Below are 21254 nucleotides of genomic sequence, written 5' to 3'. Positions count from 1 at the left end.
TCAGTTCCATTGCCTTTAGATATACTAATTGAAAGTTTTGGATTAACAGTTCCTACTCAGACGAACCCTAGTCCAGAACCAACTACCAGTTCGCAACACAGACAAGTAGTTCCAGTAAATGATTCATTGGATAGATGAAACCATGCGGACAGCAACACCGACTATACAGTGGGATTCCGTTTTTGGCACGCTCCGTTTTTGGCATGCTCCGTTTTTGGCACCCCCCGATTTTGGCAACAAAATGGATCCGTTTTTGGCAACATTTTTCATTATCATTAAATTTTTTATTTTTCCGTAAATATTATTGTGTCGTTTGTTTTAGTCATTTTAAAAAGCAATCCAGCTTCACGCTTACCGCATTCCAGAGTTTATTTTCGCCGATATTTCTCAGAATGTCACCTACTTCAGCACCGTATGAGCTTATTTAATTATCTGGCCGTATAGTCGTACCGTTTCATGAAGACATTAATCTCTATGAGTATCAACTAGAGTTCCAACATCTTTTCTCAGGCATTCACGCTTTATGACCAGCCCACTTAAGTATGCCGGTAGACAATTATAATTAGTAAAAGTCAGTTTTCTTCAGATTTGGAACAGCTTTTCTTAACAAAGCAACATTGATATAAGAGGCACAAAAAGTGTCTAAAAACACACAAAGTTTTAATCTACAATTTTGTTTCGCTATTTCAGCTCAATGTTCTTTTTATTGTAGAATTACATGCATTTGCTTATTATGTTCCGTAGCAAAAGAAGCAAATCACTTTTTTAAGAAACGATCCAACATTGTATTCCAGTATTACTCATGATAGAGTATACTACGTGCCATATCAAGATTTAATTCAAGTATGCCTGCCGCATGAAATTATCAAAATGTTCCTTACGAGATCCTGGTGACCCTTGGGGTTGTCTAACTGGATTCTGGAGAATCTTTACGTTTTTTGACTCCTATGTTTTTAATATGAGCTTCTGAGAATTTTCAGCGAAGTCTTAGAAATACTGAGCGAAATTTGGGAATTTCTTCTTCTTCTTATTCTTCTTGGCATTACGTCCTCAGTGGGTTAGAGCCTGCTTCTCAGCTTAGTGTTCTTATGAGCACGTTTACAGTTATTAACTGAGAGCTTTCTTTGCCAAAGTTGCCATTTTCAAATTTTGGGGTATATCGTGTGGCAGGTACGATGATACTCTATGCCCAGGGAAGTCAAGGAAATTTCCATTACGAAAAGATCCTGGACCGAACGGGAATCGAACCCAGACACCTTCAGCATGGCTATGCTTTGTAGCCGCGGACTCTAACCACTCGGCTAAGGAAGGCCTATCGGATATTACTTAGGCGTTTCTTGCTGGAACCTGAGAATGTATATTGTGGATGCTGTGCAAAATCTGTCGATTCTTTATAACTCCTAAGATTTCTAAGGCAGCCTGTGATTTTTTAGAGGAATACTGCGGATTCTTATTTGTATTTTGAATATTTTTGGTAAGATCTTGAGGATTCCGAAAAGGTTTCCAGCAGAATGTGAGGATTGCTAGTGGCACTCTGGAAAGTCCTATGAACTTTTGAGAATTGAGATCGGAAACTTGAGAATTTCTAGTAATATCGCAGCAGAATCTTGAAAGTTTAAGCGCTATCTTCAAAATTATTAGCAAGCTCTTGGGTAGATGTGGATTCCTATCTGGCTCCTAGGTAAGATCCAAAGAATTCTAAGCAAGATTATGTGGATTCCTAGCAAGCTAGTTTAGAATACAAACGGGTTCTATACCATTTTGTAATAATTTTCAGAGGAATTTTTCATCCATATTTAAAAGACAATATACACCGTCTAAAACCAAAGGCTGCACTTATATTATACAACAGACACACGGAACAACCATTCATTGAACATGAATAATTTTAGTATGACGAAAAGATTCCTCCGACACGGGCGAACCTCCACGAAATCGAACCTACACTCCGTAGTACAATATGCCTAAACGATTGACGCTGCTACCTCACGGCTACGAAGCCCACATTTCTATGGGAAATCCTTGCTAGTCAATATTATGTTCCAGAAAATATAATTATTTTTTATTGGAACAGCAAATGATTTCAGCTGTTTTTATGTGCTCTTTGACTGTAGTCTATCATTTTATATCAGATACCTTACTATGTAAGAAATTTAATTTAAAATAATCATATTCAAATTATCGAATATTGTCAAATTTTTCGCTTGGGATTAAAATAGAAACCGTTTTTTCTTTAAGTTTTTTTTTAACTAGAATCATTCAGTTTTGTAACACCTAGAACTTTTTTTCTAAATACGCTTCCAATGAAATTTCTGTATTCTTACACTACTTTGAGGAATTGTTCTGTTCTTGAACAAAGGTCACTTATGCGATTATTGTTTTAACATAAACTAGCTATACAAATAGTATACATAAAGTTTACAAAACATCATTGGAACTATTTCAGCTATAAAAGTGTGTAGAACGCCTATCAAAATAAATATGACGGATCTTCAGATTTATAACATAGTCCTATCCTACGGAAATCTAATTCGAAATGGACCGTTCGAAAGTCTGGCCATCATTTGGTTTCATAATTATGATGGAACAACGTCAAAATGATATATTTGAAAATAAAACATGGGTTCCGATTTTGGCACGGTTCCGTTTTTGGCAACTGAAAATTTCGACTTTGTTGCCAAAAACGGAATCCCACTGTATTTGCATCAACACCAGTACCCGTAGCTCAGCCTAATGAAGAAGATACACCTCGCCCAACCAGATGCTCCAGAATACCAAGAAGATTGGAAGACTACATCCGGTACTGAAATAAAGGGGGAGATGTTACCACCACTAGTTGTGCAACCAAGTATGCCATGCTTTGGGTGCGCAACCAAGATGACAGCAAAAAGCAGAAATGAAGATCATTCAGTTACCGTAAGGACGCCATTCACCGCTCATTTAACAGCATTTCAACACATTAAATTCTGTCAAAAATCGGGTTTCCGATATTTTTCGCAACTTTTTGCGCTAGACGCAAGATAAAACATTTGTTTCTGTAGCAATGAAGTTGAAATGTGAACAACGTATTATCCCGAATAACACGTATGCCAATGACACATGTGTAGGGTGCCATTCACCGCTCATCCTAAGTATGAGGCTCTATATACACAACTAGTTGGAATTAATTTACTTTCATTAGCTGGTTGTTATCTTTGTAGTATAGTACAACACCATATTAAAGCGTGGCAGCTAAGAAGCATTTTTCAATCTGCCATAATAAAATCATTGTTCAACTTATGTTTACCGCCTTAAACAGCCTAAAATTATTTTTTTAAGCAGTATATAATATTAAATCATATGAATTTTATTCTGATACAATCCATTCTGGTATGCTAATACATGTTGATGACTTTTATTGCGAAAATTTGTTCAGATTTTTTAAAATAATTCAATGAGCGGTGAATGGAGCATGAGCGGTGAATGGCGTCCTTACGGTACGAGCTTTCAATCAAGATAGACTTATTTCAATAAATAGTTAGAAATTTACCACCTCTAATGTATGATTTTGAAATATTACCTAATGTAGATTTTGAAATATTACCAAAACACAAAAAGTGTCCGGGCATAGAGGACTTCCCCCTAGGGGAAGGGGTGGTAAAATGAACATCTTAAGGAAATCATCTTGTTTCTGATAGAAAAACGAGGAATTTGTATAGTTCAACCGCACAACATCAAAAATAGGGATGAAATCTATAGTAGCTACATGGATTCAGACTAAAATAGCTAAATTTTCACATATTTTTATCGCTATCAAAAAGCGATGCAAATGTTCATTTTACCTGCACTATGTGGGTAAAATGAACAGCGGTTGGTGGTAAAATGAACACCATGCAAAGAACGTGAGCAAAACAAATATTTCTGAAAATTTTCATTGCTCCACCAAAAATACACCCAATAATGATTGTAACCCATTCAAAAAGAATTCTAAAGGTATCCAATTTGGCATCATATCATAACGATATTCACCTCACTGAAAAACCCCAAGTCTTCCGAGCTAAAAGTTACGTCAGTTTTAATTTTCAAACGTGGTTTTCTAAAATCTTAGTTTTTGTTGACATTTACACTTCAATTTACCTCCGTATCAATTCGAACACTCAGATTTATGCTCTAAATCGGCCATGCGTGATAAAAATTCATCGAAATTTGTTTTTACTCGATAAAAGGCACGGTGTTTATTTTACCACCACTTCCCCTATAACTACGCTACACTCAGAAACACGGGTAGTCACAGAATGATGCATCGCTTAGCTTCAACCCAGTCGAAATGACAGTTAGTGTGAAAATACACAGTACAACGAAAGAGAAGCAGATAGAAAATAGTCATTAATGCATACATTTTAGTAATTCTGTGACTATTTTTATTTCTGAGTGTACAGACAAACAGACGTAACTGCTAGAACAATTATCAATTCAAAACAGTGCTGTGAACATTATCGCCCAATGCTAAAAATATTGCGTTTGGCCGACCGCAAACTAGGTGGCGGTAGTCTAAGAAGCCAACTGATATATACTATTGTTTCCGATTGCCTTTTCAGAACAAGCTGGAATCCTACAAGTCGATCGAAAAATCCGGCAAGAAGCTCACCGGCGATCAGAAAACCGCTGTTTCGAAGTATGACGAGTGTTTGACGTCCCTGGAATTGACGAGGGAGCTGTGCAAGCAGTTCCAGACGATTGTAGCGACTGCCAACAAGGAGGCGAAAAAGGAAGCCAAGCGGGTGAGTAATTGTTTACGTTTCATATAAGATAAAATAACTTACCCTTCACCCAATGAGCGCCTCCCAATAGTATTCATGTCGTCAAAGACCCCGAAGGCTTTCCGGTCGACCATTTCGCTACCACTAACTCGTCCGGATCAACGTTTACCACCAGTTCTCATGTACTTCGTCTTTGTGGTGTTGGTCGTGAGTTCAATCATCCTGGCTCAGCCCTGTTGTTCTTCAGCCCATTGATAGCTTTCTATACCTCATCTAACGTCCAGCCTGCTACTTCCGTTTTCTCTGTTCAACAATGTCTCGAAGTGCTCTTTCCACCTGGCGGCCACCATTGTTTTATCAGTCAGCAAGTTTCCTTCGCGGTCGTTGCATATGGCGGGAGACGGCGCTGTTTTTCTCCGCAGACCATTGACAGATTCGAAGAACCGTCGCATGTCGTTCTGTTTCATAGCTTCTTCCGCCTGGGCATTTCTTTCTGCGATGGATTTTGGCTGTCCTTGCTACTTTATTCCGATCTCCGCTCTGACGGGTACCAGACTTGTAACATCCGGCTTCTGGCCACGCTCTTCTTGTCCGTCTTTCTCTGGTACTCCACGTCGAACCAACCTTGACCTTGTTCCTTGATCTTCGTTGAGCAGTACCTACCTAACTCTGAGATTGTGTTATTATTGTGTAACTTCTTATCATGTTCTATCATTTCCATTACAGAGCGTTTTCATTCGGGCGCAGCAAGATAACGCCAAGATCCGAGAAGTTCTGACTGTTCAGGACGTCCTGAAACGCTTCACCGAGGAGAACGTGCGTGAAGATTTCCGCGAAGGAACGAATGGAGCCTGTAAGATCGCCGATAGTGATCTTCTGCAGCTGGAACAGCTGTACGAGGAGACCTTGGCGAAGCGCCCGAAAACGTCCGCTGAACCGACGTTTGTCTCTGCGGTCAAACAAGCAGCCGATCATTTCTGTGCCATAGTAGATGGCCGCACCAAACCTTTTGGCGATGTTACTTACGTGCACCTCAAGAATGTAATTGCGGAGATTCAGAACTGCGGTTATTTTGAAAAAGATATCGTGACGGTCCAGGAAGATGATACGGAGAATGTAGAAGAGAAGGATGAAACGATGGAAGCAGAAGAAACTGAAGTGACTGACCAACCCCAGGAATTGGAACCCGTGGTAATGGTGGAACAGACTAGCCTAACGAAGCTGGAACCGGATACAGTGCCCCCGGCACCTGTGGCTTTGGTTAACGAGGCTCCTAACTTGAAAGTTTTTGCTGAAGCTCCAGCTGCAACTGCAGTTCCTACACCATCCTTCCCAACTCAGCCCAGTATGGTACGCCAAGTCGCTCCAAATCCTTCCGCTCCAGTCCCTGAAGTTGTGGCGACGCCCACTATGGTTGCTCCACCTGTTCATATTCCGGCGCAGCTAATCAATGCTAATAATGGACTACCCACTGCAAACACGCCCAATATGCATTCTGCGGCTCCTATCATTGTTCCTACTGGACCTGTCGCTGTTCCTATGATGCAGCCGGCCGCCGCCGCTCCATTACCATCAGTTCCGGCACAACAACTTAATGCCACCACTGTTCAGGCCGTCGAGAATGCTTACTTCAAGCAACACTACATTCAACAGCAGATGCGTCCCATTCATGAGGTAATTGGTACAGGAAACTTTTTCTTCTTGCAAGAGTCTGAGATCGACAAGCCAGATGTAATTTCTTCAACGGTTCCGTTCGGAAATCCGATGAATACGAATAACGTCGCTGCTCAACCGCCACATCCGCAAGTGCTCTTGGGACAGGCAAACAACGCTTCCAACCAAACTCCTGTCGATCAGGGCGTACCTGCTCAACCTTCACCAGCAATGATCGCCCCTCAGCAACCAAACTTAATGATGGGCACACAACAGTCGAACTTCAACAACCAACCCTTCCAGAATCTGGCGCCTTCCGTTCCAAAGGCCTACAATCATCCGTTGCAAAACCAGCCAATGGAAACAAGGCCATTAAGCCAACCAACAATGAATGCCATTCCACATTCGAGGTCGCCAATTGTTTCCAAAGCTCCCGAACTTGGTCATATTCCAGGCTTTACCACAAGTCACACCACGGTCGTTTCGACGCAATCTGTAACCAACAAGGAACAAAGTTCTCCATCAATGCAACAGGAAGATCTACAAAACAACGCACAAAGACAGGCGGTGCAAAAAACTCAACTGCCGCAACAAAATCCAATGGTTGGCCAACAGCAAACCCCCGGAATGAATGCACCTTATAACTCTAATTTGCAACAGTATCCTTCGATGGTTCAAAACATGCATGAGTCGCCGAATCCGGCCGTGAATGCTAATTTGACTCAAAATCTTCCTGGCCTAATGGTTGACGCCACTGCGGATAAATTGAAAACTTCACTCAACTTGTCCGACAAATATCCAATGAATCAATCGCATTTAGGCCAACAGCATACGAAGTTGCGCCACGATGAATGGAGCACACCGTCGTCCAATTACGCGCCCAATGTGCCGAAGTCTGACGATCAGTGGGCCAGTAACTCGATGGCCAGAACCAGTAGCGCCGATAGTGGCCCCAACAGCAAAGCACAGTTCAACATCTCCAATCAGCAGCAGAAACCACAGTCCGTATCTGCCGTGAATGAGAACAGCGTTTCACCGGCCGGAGTGATGGTGAACGAATCGAACAAGCGACATGAACAGCAGAATGACAATATGACGTCCAGCTATGTTCCGGACTTGCAGGGCACTCACGGAGCTGCGCATCAACTACATCAACAAGGACATCGCAATGCTCGCAGTGCCTCTAACTCTCAGTATCAGCAAAACAACGGAACGAACGGTAAGTTGAGCTGGTTATATTTTACAGGGCTGGTAGCAGGTCTCTTTCGAGCAAATTGGTCATTATTTCAATTTACCTAATTCTCAATGTTTAACACTTCTGTCGTCGCGCTGTTGTATTTTGTACAACACTTCAAAAAACCTCGCTTTTCCTGATGCCGTCAGAGATTCTTAAGCGATCAATTCACAAGATTTTGGGAAATTCCTTCTCAAAATTTTCGAGGAAAAGTTTCAGCAATTCTTCTATTAAAAAAAAATAAATTCTGATAGTACTTCCTCCAGAGATCATTTTGGAATACTTTCAGGGACTGCACTGCCCATAAACGCATAATTGTCCCATGTGAATAGGAAATCCAGCAAACATGGGACTGATATGCGTTTATGGGCAGGCATTCAGCAATTTCTTTATTCCCCAAAAATTCGTCTAGAAACTCATCCAGGCAGCTTTTAAGAAAATTTCCATGGAATCCAAATACCTAGCAGCATCTTTTGACGTTGGATAACGTCCTTCGGCAACATATGGGGGTACAATTTCAAAAAATGAAAAATTGAGCATGTAACGAAAAATGGTCAGGTTTTGACCGCTAATAACTCAGCCATTTGTCGATAGATTTTCAATATTTATACATCAATCGATCGGAAATTTATCTACGCGTCGATTCAAATGGAGGACACTATTGATTATTGGCAACAAACTATTGAAAAATCGTAAAATGTTGACCCCTTTCTTATCTAACCAATCACGTTCAAGCACATTTTTGGGTTCCGCTTCCCACTATAAAAGCGCACCGGTCCTGCTTCTTCCCTCAGTCTTCTTTTTGCGGTCGGACTGTTCACACGGTCGGGCGAGTCATTTTCGCTTTGCGTTTGCTCCCGCCGTCACAGTTCAATTTGTGTCGTCGGAAGAGGAAGACGCAAGGTTGATTTGCGGCGGCGATGACGATGGCTTGGGCGCTTCTCCGAGCGGCGAACTACTGCCGCTCGGAAAAGCGTTCAAGCCGTCGTCATCGCCGCCGCAAATTCATCCGCGCTTGCAGATTTCGACTTTGAATTTCAGCATCGGTGGTCAAGAAGCAAGCCCGCTAGGAACGAAATACCACAGGCCCTCTGAGTTGCTGATCCGAGGAGCTGCTTCTAATCGAGCGTCGGACTTGTGAAATCGATCAAGATTTTAAGAGTGAGCATCGTTTGCAGATTTCGACTTATGCCCGGTAATCAACAACCCGTTGCTGTTGTACGCCATTCACGTCACGTCATTTAGCTGGTTCGTCGTATAAGCAAATCGGCGCTTTTCAGGGCCATCAAATGTGTAGAAAATAGTTGAAAGAATAATATTTTCGACCTTATTACATCTTATATTTCTCAATGAATCTCACAGCTTCATACAAAATTTAATTTGTCATGAATAATTGATGGCACGACAATTTGATACTGTATTTGCGGATTGTGAATAGAGTGGCATTTCCAACAGCTTCTTAGACTTGCCATATTTTATGAGAACATATGTAACAAAAAAAAATTCTGAAAATAAATTCTCATTGAACAATTTTCATTATTTGGCACCCATGGATCAGAAATTTTCGTTCATACAAAAGAAAACTATTGATTATCAATAGCTAACCATTGAATATTGGAAATCTTTCTACGAATCGACTCCAATAATTAAAACTATTGATTTTCATTAATAAACTATTGAAAAATCGATAAATATCAAGGCATGTCTTATTTTCCATAGAAAAGCACATTTTTCTTGTGTATTCCTAGCACAGACATCATTGCTCGATATCTTAGCCACTTTCGTCATGCAAAGAGAAACGCCCCTTTCGGTCTTCTTCTTACTCATCTTTATTCTATCGTGTTCAGTCGAAGCCAACCAAGCTTCAATGAGCCCCGCGCACATCAGTCAATCGTCGACCAGCAATTGGAAAAGAAATCCTATCGGAATAAATTTTACACATTCGTCGCTGCCGCTGCTTCTGCTCTTGTTTATTCCCAACCCAAGCTAAATGCTGCGGGTTCCGTGAAATCGCTCATCATGGCCATGGGCATCCAGCTAGGCCATCAAATTCATGGAGAACTCGTCTAGAAACCTTGAAAATTGCCGTCGGATGAGTGAGCAAACCAACGAAAACAACGAAGCACAAAATTACCGACCGCATTTCGATTTAATCGTCTTCGGTAATCTTTTGGCGTGTTTCTGTCTAACAATGGATTGACAATCCAGTTCGATCGACGGTGACTAGCCCCAACTGTCCTTTTCAGGACGACCATTTCATTTTGAAAGAGTTGTGAGAATTTTCCACCGTGAAGAGCGACATTACTAGTGATTGGATGTGATTGATTCAGATTTTGGTCAGTAATTTGCATGTAATCATTTATCACGGCTAAATAATGCTTCTCGAGAATCACAGTGTCAAGAAATAAAATTCACATTGTGCGCGCGGTCAGGGAAATCGCGAACGGCACTTGAATTAAGAATCCATCACGGTTTGCCTCGCAATTAGTGATGATTGAATGAAGCCGTTGTCGTCGTCGCATGCTAGAGCGATCAGTATCAACTTGGCGAACAAAGAGCTAAAACTTATCAGCAACAGCTTTGTTGACGTTTTGATTTGGTAAGAAATTGTCGATCGAATCGAAATACACACACAGAGAAGACTGCAAAAAAGCTACCGCCGCCCGACACGAGCGACGGGAACCTAGATAAAACTTTGTTTGCCATTTATCTCCGTTGAAAACTTATCATTCGAAATTACAATTGATAACTAAATATTAATTGATCAATTGTGGCCCTGTAAAGGGTTGTTGTTTGAAATTGTGCTTCAATGCAATTTAAGCGCCTTCGCCACGGATACGACGAGCCAGCTGGATGTACTTCGGCATGATGGTGACACGCTTGGCGTGGATCGCGTACAGGTTGGTATCCTCAAACAAACCGACCAGTTAGGCCATGCTTGCTTCCTGCAGGGCCATGACGGTCGCGCTCTGGAATCGCAGATCGGTCTTAAGGTGACACGGGAGACCGTGTTATTTTCCCTATCTTTTATCATCAAAACTTTGCAGAAGCAAATCTCTAGTTTTAGTGAACCGATTAAACTGAAAATTTAATGGGTTGTGCACTACATATATATATAATGCTAGTGACACATTTTTCGCATCGATATATTGAGTGGTACTTGAGATTAACTTTTCAAATGGAGAGGGTGATTAAAACACCGTCCCGTGGCCTTAATCAAGAAGTCCTGATCGATTTCACCGCCAGCAACAACGATTGCTGTGGCGCACAAGATTCGCAAACTCTGCACCTGTTATGATGTGGAGCTGGGCTTGTCAGATGATCATGGTGATATTTGCGCTGCCGAGATCACTATAATGAATTGTCGGGCACTACTGGTTTGCTTCTACATTTCTCCGGATACCACAATGAAGCAGAAGAAGTTCTTTATGGCGTGGAACTTCTTCGAGTATCAAAAGGAGACCATGCCAATCATCGTGACAGGTAACTTCAACATCGATTTGAGCAAAGAGGAGTACACAGAGTTAGCGGACTTCATGGACAAGAGCCTCAACCACAAACTGGCTTCGGAATCGACTAAAGCAACCAATCTTAGTGGATAATGAATGGACCTAACGTTCAACCGGTATATTTGTTTGGAGAGCAAAAGTTACCGCTCATGCTTCATCTTCCATCGACCGGTTCTATCGGTGTTGAAATGTTAACCGAACCATCCAAATAATAACACTCAATGTTCATAATAGATCAGAACTGACATGCAACAAATAGTTTAAAAATTGATTAGATTTTTTGTCAGTACATAGAAATCTTTCATAAGTTCGTGACGGTCCTAAATCAGGAAATAGAAGAAGCTAACGTTATCCAACGTCAACTTGGCGGTCGTATCTTGGAAACAACCTCTTACTTTTTATTAAAGTAATAAACGGAAATTTGTCAAGAAAATTCTTCGCGTACTTTTTTATTACTATTGTACCAATATATGAACAAACAAATTTAAACAAAAAATAAGTATTTTACCAAATTTTGGTGGATTTTGGTAAAAGTGCGCAGAGTTAGGAGCTGCGCAGAGTTAGGGGCCCTCACGGTAGTCTTATACTGAAAAATGAAGGCATAAGAGTCTCTATATGAACTTTCAACCCCAATAGCAACAGCAAAACATGAATTATGTTCAAGTCTTTATTTTTGCTGATCAATAGTAACAAAATCAATAATTTATGCAGTACTGCTAAATCAAAAGAGCGTGCAAAAATATACTAGAAAATTATAAACATTTGTATGAGCGTTATTTTGTCAATGCCTTATTTCTCCATATCTTGTAATACCATAATTCAGTTCTTTTCAAGTTGCCGACGTGTCAACATCATTCGCAATATCAGTCCTTACCAAAAGTCGTTATTCGATTAGCTAAAATCTACCACCAGACCACCCGGTCTCTTCCCAAAAGGATGCAGCGGGTTCAAGTGGTCCCACAAACATAGTGATTAGGAGGAATTATGAGAAATCCAAAATTCTACTCCACCAAAAGTCTGCATCGCACCATAACCACGATGTTCGAGAACAATGAGCAAACGTCATCCCCAAGTCGAGCAAACAATAGTCCAGCTCGAGTGGATGGTGCAAAGGAAACCCCGCTGATTGCTGGGATTGCTACCCACAACGAGTTTGATATGCTGGCGATTGATGACGACCAACATGAGGATCTAGCTCAAGCTCACAACGAAACCTCAACGTCCAGTAAAAAAGTGCGCTTTCCACCCATCTACGTGCACAACAAAAGTGTGACCGAAATCAATGCGATTGCTTTTTTTTTTTAATTTCTTTATTAGTATCATTCCAAACATTACATTCATTATTTCTTATATCTAGGTGTTCTGTGTTATTAGACAACACTATCATCCTAATTTGGTAAAACAAATCTAAGATTTTGTTAACATTTTGTTAATAACATATTACATTTCATTTGCCGTAGCAGTTCAGATTTTTTACAGGTGAGTTGATTTCACCTGCTTATTAAGGAAAAAAAAATGCTTTGAATATACTTAACCTAACTTAACCTAAACATATAACGCATTAATCGTGGCAATAGAAGATTGTAACGATTTTTGCCTGAAATTATTGATTATTTTATTTGACATTTGTTCCAATGTTTCAACATTGGATAATCTATGTAACTCATTGGTACTATACCAGGGAGGAAGCCTCAGAATCATTTTATTTTGAATTCTCTGTAGAGCTTTCTTCCTGGTATTACAACAGCTAGTCCATATTGTTACAGCATACAACATGGCTGGCCTGAAAATTTGTTTGAATATGAAAAGCTTGTTCTTAAGACAAAGTTTTGATTTTCTATTAATAAGGGGATAGAGACATTTAACATATTTATTACATTTGGCTTGAATGCCCTCAATGTGATTTTTGAAAGTTAAATTCTTATCTAGCATGAGGCCTAGATACTTAACTTCATCTGACCAATTTATTGGAACCCCTCTCATCGTGACAACATGTCTACTTGAAGGTTTCAAATAAAGAGCTTTTGGTTTATGTGGGAATATTATTAGTTGAGTTTTGGAAGCATTAGGAGAAATCTTCCATTTTTGCAAGTATGAAGAAAAAATATCCAAACTTTTTTGCAATCGACTACAGATGACACGCAGGCTTCGTCCTTTGGCGGAGAGGCCTGTGTCATCCGCAAACAAAGATTTTTGACATCCCTGAGGTAACTCAGGTAAGTCAGATGTAAAAATATTGTATAAAATTGGTCCCAAAATGCTGCCTTGGGAAACACCAGCTCTTACAGGAAGTCTTTCAGATTTGAAGTTCTGATAATTAACCTGAAGTGTACGATTTGACAGATAACTTTGAATTATTCTAACAATGTATGTTGGAAAATTAAAGTTTTTCAATTTTACAATCAAACCTTCATGCCAAACACTGTCGAATGCTTTTTCTATGTCTAGAAGAGCAAGACCAGTAGAGTAGCCTTCAGATTTGTTGGAACGGATCAAATTTGTTACACGTAAAAGTTTATGAGTGGTCGAATGTCCATGGCGGAATCCGAACTGTTCATGGGCAAAAATTGAATTTTCGTTGATGTGGGCCATCATTCTATTCAAAAAGTTTACTGATGGAGGAAAGCAAACTGATTGGACGATAGCTAGAAGCTTCTGCAGGATTTTTGTCTGGTTTTAAAATTGGAACAACCTTAGCATTTTTCCATTCGTCAGGAAAATATGCTAATTGAAAACATTTGTTAAATATATCAACTAGAAATGATAAGCTACTTTCTGGAAGTTTCTTGATGAGTTCCATCATCGCCAGGAGCTTTCATATTTTTGAATTTTTGCGATTGCTACCTCATTAGCAATTAGCAAAGGCGACTACATTCAACGCATTGGCCGAGGAGTGATAAAGATCACAGTGAAAAGTCAAAACATTTTCAGCACATTCGTTTCATACTGCAGAGATAACGAAATTCGTTTCTACACACACAGTCTCCCCGACGAAACCCCAAACAGATTCGTTCTATCTGGTTTGCTAGTGTTCAGCATTGAAGAAGTGACTGCAGAATTGAAAACAGGTGACATTGATCCACTGAATATTAAGATGTTAAGTGTGGCGTCGTCTGGCGATAGTGCTCTGTTCGTGGTTGCCTTCAAACGTGGAACATTCAAACTCCAGGATTTGAGGAAAGTTCGATACTTATTCAGTGTAGTCGTTGACTGGCGTCCATACTCGCAAAAATCACCGAAATCGTACAGTGCTACCGCTGCCAGCAGTTCGGACACGGCATTAGTCACTGTAATCTCCAGCCCAAATGTGTGAAATGCGGGGATCTACACTTGACGAAAAACTGCACGATTCCGAAGAAAGTGAAGAAAGTGACCATCCACTCATATTGAGCGTCCACCATCAGCTCCTGTGCAACCGAGAGTATCTTTATCGCAAGCAGTTAAGGGAGAGGTTGGAGCCCAAAACTCGAACCTGTTCACTATGTCAGAATTCCTGAGCCTCGCCCATGAACTGTTCACCAGACTGTCAGCTTGTACTACAAAATGTATGCAGTTTCTCGCTCTTTCGGACTTGATGGCGAAGTATGTTTGCAATCGTTAATCTAGCATCATTAAACGCAGGGCCGTATTTACGGGGGGTCCAAGGGGGCCATGGCCCCCGGCCCCCACATTTTAGGGGCCCCCGCAAAATACGATCAAATTGATCATTACACAGCGCAACAAAAATGACATTTTTGCGTGTCTCAAGGATCAAATGATGTGTCTCTAGTAGATTTGGGGTTGCTGAATCTGATGCCGTTCTCAGAAATTTCCCAGCACGTCACAATTTTTAGCTACAGTTCGCCAAAGTTGTATAAATCATTGGTTTTATTGATGTTTAGCTAAAATTTGAAGTATATTTCATCAAACTTTTTTGTGTTCTAATCCACCAAACATGCAAAAGAGGACTTAAACTGTCGTTTTAGATATATGTTGGTTGAAAATTCACGATTAAATTTAGATTAAACCGATTTTTCAACATGCTTGCAGCCTCCATACAAAAATTTTCGTTTCTTTTATATGGCAAAATACAATATTTTTCTAAACCATCAAAAACTAGCTTTTCCACATCGAAAGTATTAAAAACATTGATGATTAGTATTGTTATACTTATGAAGTTTGAATTCTGTGGCAAATTAAGCAAATAAATTGCCTTATAAGCTGGAAAACTTGCATGCAAGTTGGCTGAAATTGTCAATTTTGCATTTTCAACTACCAATATCTCAAAAACTAGACGTGCTATGATATTTCTGTAAACGGCAATGGATTCAGCAATCCTTAATTAAGTAAATAGAGGTATTTTGAGTTTGGATCTAAGGATCTAAGAGTTTCAGTTTTGGCATGTTTCGAAGACTTTTGTTGGAGCTCTTTTACATAAATATGAACATTAATTTTGAAGATTTCGGGTTTACTTTGTTAAAGTTGAAGCCATAATTACAAGAAACGTAGTAGGAATAAAAAATACTAGCACGTGTATTTTGTAACAATTGTAATATGAGAACCTTTTTTAACTTGCGTAGAAAATTGCGTCACGTTTAATGTCTGGTCTATTCTTGAAATCAAATTCTTGTGCTAAAAACTGAATGACCATCAGAGAGCACAAATTTTGAGTATTACTGCTTACTTCAATAGTCATTTTGATTTCTTTACAAATTAAATTTAAATTGGTCTAAATTACTCCTGTATTTCTGCATATCCGGGGAAGTTAAACCTGCCAAAACAAACAATGGAATTATAAAAAAAAACTAGTGGTCCCGACAAACTTTGTCTTGTCATCAAGAAGGCTGTACGAAAACGTCATGTAATCCCCCATACAAAATTACAGATTTGTCTTTTTCCGTTTTCTCGATTGTTCCGGAAACTTCCCAAACTTTTGCGTAGCACGATCACGTCGCATCCCTTGTCGAGTGCAACAGCAAAAAACTTACATCAATCCGTTCACCCGTTCTCAATTTATCTCGTGACATACTAACACCACTCCATTTTTTTTTATACTAGTGGTCCCGGCAAACTTCGTCTTGCCATCAAGTAGGCTGTTGAAAAACGCCAATGATCGTCCCATACAAAATGACAAATTCGTTTGCGCTCGTTTTTTAAACTTTTCCGGCGAATATCCTGGGATTTTTATACACACAAACACGTCGGAACGCTTTGACGAACAAAACTGAGAAAGAATCATTCAAATCCGTTGACCCGTTCGTAAGCCATTTCGTGACATACAAACACCATTTCATTTTTATTTAGATAGATAGGGCCGATGTTCCAATAGCCGCATAGCTAAGAACAAATATTCGTATAAAATCGAAAAATAACGTTATCGTTATTTTTTTTACATCATCTGAAAGCTTTTTATCTTGGTTTTGTTGGAAAAATATAAAAACTAAGAAAATTCATATGTTTGTATTTATTATCGCTTGTAGCACTATTTCTAATTTCTGTTCCTATAGTAGCACTAGCATCACGGCGTTGGCAAAAAACTAAACAAAACCGTTACCCGTAACGCGGGTAGATCACCTTTTCGAGGTGCGTTACTGGGTAAGATATACCAAATTGTACTCTTGCTGTATCTGTTCTTGTGTATACTTATAAGTTACGGTCGGAAGAGTATAAGAGAGTAACAAGCCACTAAGACCCACCAATTTGTCCTAGATGATGAGGAGGTCGAAGTGGAAAAAATGGCTCAATCGGCATCTGAGGTTGGTTTCAACGCATGAGACATTTTTTTTTCCAAGTTCAAGAGTTTATCTTTCGATATCTAGGAGGGAAACGATTCCGAATCAGTGGAGTAGCAGACCTCTTAACTTCTAAAATAAGCTTTTTGTTTCAAGGAATCTAAATGTCTCATGCGATGAAACCTGTTCACAGTTTCAAAAAACGACTTTGAATATCTTATAAGTGGAAGCAATAATTTGATACGCTAGAGTACCGATGCATGGTCAAAATCAGTATCATTCAACCAGCTTAGTGGCCGAACCTGATTGAGGGGCGTGCTTTTGAGAGTTTAATGGTGACAAACTGTTTTCTGCAAAAGGTATAAATAGCGGTATCTTTTTCTAAAGAGGCTCTATGCAAAATGGTAAAGAATTATATTTGTATAAAAAACGACTACTTCATTATTTCTCAATAGTAATGGAGTAGAACGACATGCACTAAACAAAGGATACGCGTATACCACAAAAGATCAAAGAAAACTGGTCGCAGTGGTTCATCCCGAACAGAAACAAAAAAAACAAAACCGTATTGGCCCCAGGGCCCCCACATTTGTAAATCCGGCCCTGATTAAACGTATTGAATTGGAACGGGAGATCTTTACGTAATGAAGCTCCTGACGGTTCCTATACGATTCATTGCTGCTTACTATCCCGGAGGGTCGAATAATCATCGTATCGAACTGTTTCGAAGAGATACACGCAAGTTATTCCAATCAAACGAGCCCCTGTAATAGGCGATTTTAACGCACGACATCTTGGAACTGTGTGAAAGCTAATAAAGCCGAAAATGTTTTGTACCGAACTGCCAGGAATTTCGGTTTAACCATACACACACCAGAATCCCACTCCTGCATCCCCGCTGGAAGAGGTAAACCTTCTACGCTAGACTTGACTGTGTCCAACAACAGATTCAACTTATCAGTACTGAAAGTGATCCACGATCTGTCTACGGACCACCTCCCAGTGACTTTCGCGATTGATATAGAAATACCATTCAATCCAACCGTTCATCAACACCGATGCTACAATCGTGCTGATTGGACTCGTTTCCGTAGACAGTTTAACGCAAAGATTAATTTGTCGGATAGTGTAGTCTCTACAATTGATTGCCCAGAGAAAATCAACGAACTAATCGACTCTCTGACGGAAGCGATCTCAGAGGCTGCAGCTCTATCTGTTCCGCTCTTCAACTCACATCAACACCAACCAACCCTTCCAGAAGCTGTGAAATAACTCATCCGACTCAGGAATGTAAGACGGCGTCAATACTATCGGCGAAAAGATCCAGTGATGGGAACGATCGTGTCAACTCTAAATCTAAGAATCCAAAAGAAAGTAGCAGAACACAATTTCCGGGAATTTGACGTTATGTTGGATGCTGGTAGCAATAAGTTTTTAAAATTAGCAAACAACTGCGTAACAAGTGTAAATATAGTACCTATTTCTCTTAAAATCGAAGAATATCACCTCACCAGCGGGAAAAACGGAAGCACTTGCGGTAAGTTTCGCAAAAGCTCATAGGAACTTTTTGCCAGGTGACTTCAACACCAACTCTGCAGTGAGTGAGTGTATACGGGAGATCTTTCTTCAACCAGATCTAAATACTGATGCTAGCACCTACACTAAACCCAAGGAAATACGTACCATTATACATAGGATGAAGTCGAAAAAATCACCAAGTGGAGATCGAGTACGTAACATCTTATTGAAAAAAAAAAAAATATAAAGTTGGTGAACGCATGCCTCAAATTTTCCAGGAAATGCGCCAGTCCTGGACATGCGCCACAGTTATTCCCATAGCCAAACCGAATAAAGATATAACCGACCCTGGTAATTACAGACCGATTAGCCTGCTCAAGACCTTGAGCAAGGTTCTGGAAAGGGTAATACTGAACAGATTAAAGCGGCATCTAGAGACTAGCCAAACGATTCCGAAAGAACAGTTTGGATTCAAACCCGCTCACTCAACTACACACCAGTTAGTGAGAGTCTCGAAAACCATTCGCAATGCTTTCGCCAACAAAAAGTCTGTAGGAATGGTTCTCCTCGACATTGAGAAGCCGTATGACTCTGTGTGGCATGAAGCGGTAGTGTTCAAACTACATCGAAGCAGATGTCCTTCATATCTCGTAAAAATAGTGCACTCCTTCCTTGAGTGCAGATCGTTTCGAGTCTCAGTTAATGGTAGCGTATCGAATGTGTATAATATCCCTTTAGAAACTTAAAAAAAACACCTGAATTTGTTTCTGATGCGATAATAGCTGCCATTATTAGAAAAAATAATCCTAATTATATCCTTAGAGAAACGTCTGGCCGGATTCTCTGAGAAATCTAATTGAAAGACTTATCCTCGTTCCTGTTTGTTAATTTGTTTTCTTGACTTATTTTTGGTTCCTGTTTATTTATATTTTGGTCTCCTTTTTCAGGCGTGAGGGGTCTCTAAAGTTTCTATTTTTAAAACACTCAGTCGCTACCAGCCCTGTTTTTGATGTTCTCCAACAAAATGTTAATCAATTATCTTTTAGCACGTTTCGATAATGGAATGAACAACGCTTCATCGACGTTCTTCAAAAACAACGAGAGATTCTACCAACAAAATCAGACAAACAATTACGGAACTAACAAGTCTGACTCTTCCTACCATCAGCGAGGCTCAATGTTCAAGAACCGGAATGACAACGGTAATCCCCAACCTCGTGGTGCGGGTTACAGTTCGGCCCCGGCAACCAACAACCAACCCAGTGGAGGCGTGGCCAATAACGGCAGTAACAGTAGCAGTGGAAACTTTGGCGTCAGTGGTATGGACTATCGATCGAACGCTCGCCCAGTGAATAGTACAAGAAATACCGGGCCTCCATCATCGCGGCCACACCAACGTAATCATTCCGGAAATAGCTATGGCGGTCCTCGTGGAGGATCAAACTCCAGAGCACAATCTTCAATTAATGCATAAGAGAGCGTTCTGAGAATGTTGAGGTTCAAACGCATCGGAAACTAATGATCTACGCGTATGTATTTGCTGTATTTGTAGTGACGACAAGATATTTTCTAAGCAAATAGAAATACTTCATACTAATTTTAACAGAAAAATATTCAAAATAAGTCGAATACATCTTATACATCATGCTAATTATTCAAATAAGTCTACTTTGCTTTCCATTGAACTCTGTATTATGTAAGCAAATATAGCAAGGTAATAATGAACACTTTGAGTGTAATCATGCATATTTAAAGATTTTTACTAAGCAGATTGAGAAACAAACACACCTTTACCAGATTGTGATCCTAAATCCACGGTTTCCAGCCAGAGGTCCGTGAATTCCCGAGCGTGTGAAAAGTTCGCTGAAAAGAGCACCTTTCACCCGAAATGCTTTCAGTCCGCCAGAATTGGTATAAATAACTTAACATGTCTGTCTCTATCGATATGGGCCCATTCACAAATTTCATAACGCAGACGGGGGTGACTAGGTGTCCTGAAAATGTTACAGCTCATACAAAAATTTTAAAATATGCTTACAAAATCCGACGAGGGGGTGAATGGGTGTCGAAAATTGCTATTTTTGGCGTTATGAAATTTGTAATCGAACCCTAAGGCCGTTTACAGTGTCGTTTACTTAATCGACTATTTATTTACGTAAAAGTCGAGTCTAGTACACGACACTGAAGACGGCCTTACAGTTGAGGTCGAAATACGCGTATCTGTCTACTAAATTCGGTTTTTCATCTACTTACGTAAAAATAGTTTTTTATGAAAAGTGCCTGAACAAGCTATGTTGTAAATGGCTGAATTTTTCGAAATCAGTAAAAAAAAGAGTAGTTTTTCCTTGGCGAATTGATTGCTTATCAATATTTTTACTATCGAAACAGCGTGTGGATTTATCTGATAAGTATGAAATCATATTCTAATAACTATAACATAATAATTCATCTGATTCCGTTTGTCTGAACTTACTTACTTATTTGGCTTTACATCAATTATCTTGATAAAGCCTCGCCGCTTCTCTCCATCCTCGACTGTGACCCACGCTCTCCAGGTCCTGGTGTACCTGGTCCATCCACCTAGCTCGCTGCGCCCCACGCCTTCTTGTTCCGACCGGATTCGTGGCGAACACCATCTTTACAGGGTTGTTGTCCGGCATTCTTGCAACATGCCCTGCCCAGTAGAGCTATTCATATTTTCAAAAATGTCTGGAAACTCCCCAGTCAACCAATACTTTGATTTTTCATTGCAAAATGAACTTCTGGCCAAAATTTCACTCAATTTAGAGTAAATTTAGGTGTGCTTCAAATCAATTATGTGTTTTTGGGCTATTTTCAAGCTTTGAAAAATCATAACTACCGAACGAAACATCGAAATTTATCGGAAATA

The 21254-nt window shown here is 40.0% G+C and overlaps 1 protein-coding gene across 1 annotated transcript in view; it reads left to right on the top strand.

Annotated features, from left to right (window-relative positions):
- Window positions 1-20112, top strand: part of LOC5573231 (caprin homolog) — a 33886-nt gene extending 13774 nt beyond the window's left edge. Inside the window, exons 2-4 of the mRNA XM_001654395.2 lie at window positions 4578-4760; window positions 5466-7611; window positions 19411-20112. Of these exons, the coding sequence (XP_001654445.1) occupies window positions 4578-4760; window positions 5466-7611; window positions 19411-19838 (2757 nt within the window). The 3' untranslated portion in view covers window positions 19839-20112. The remainder of the gene's footprint in view (window positions 1-4577; window positions 4761-5465; window positions 7612-19410) is intronic.
- The last annotated feature ends 1142 nt before the right edge of the window (window positions 20113-21254 follow it).

This window comes from Aedes aegypti, chromosome 3 (assembly GCF_002204515.2).
Source record: "Aedes aegypti strain LVP_AGWG chromosome 3, AaegL5.0 Primary Assembly, whole genome shotgun sequence".
In the NCBI taxonomy this organism is placed as follows: Eukaryota; Metazoa; Arthropoda; class Insecta; order Diptera; family Culicidae; genus Aedes; species Aedes aegypti.
This window is presented reverse-complemented; position numbering and strand designations above follow the sequence as displayed.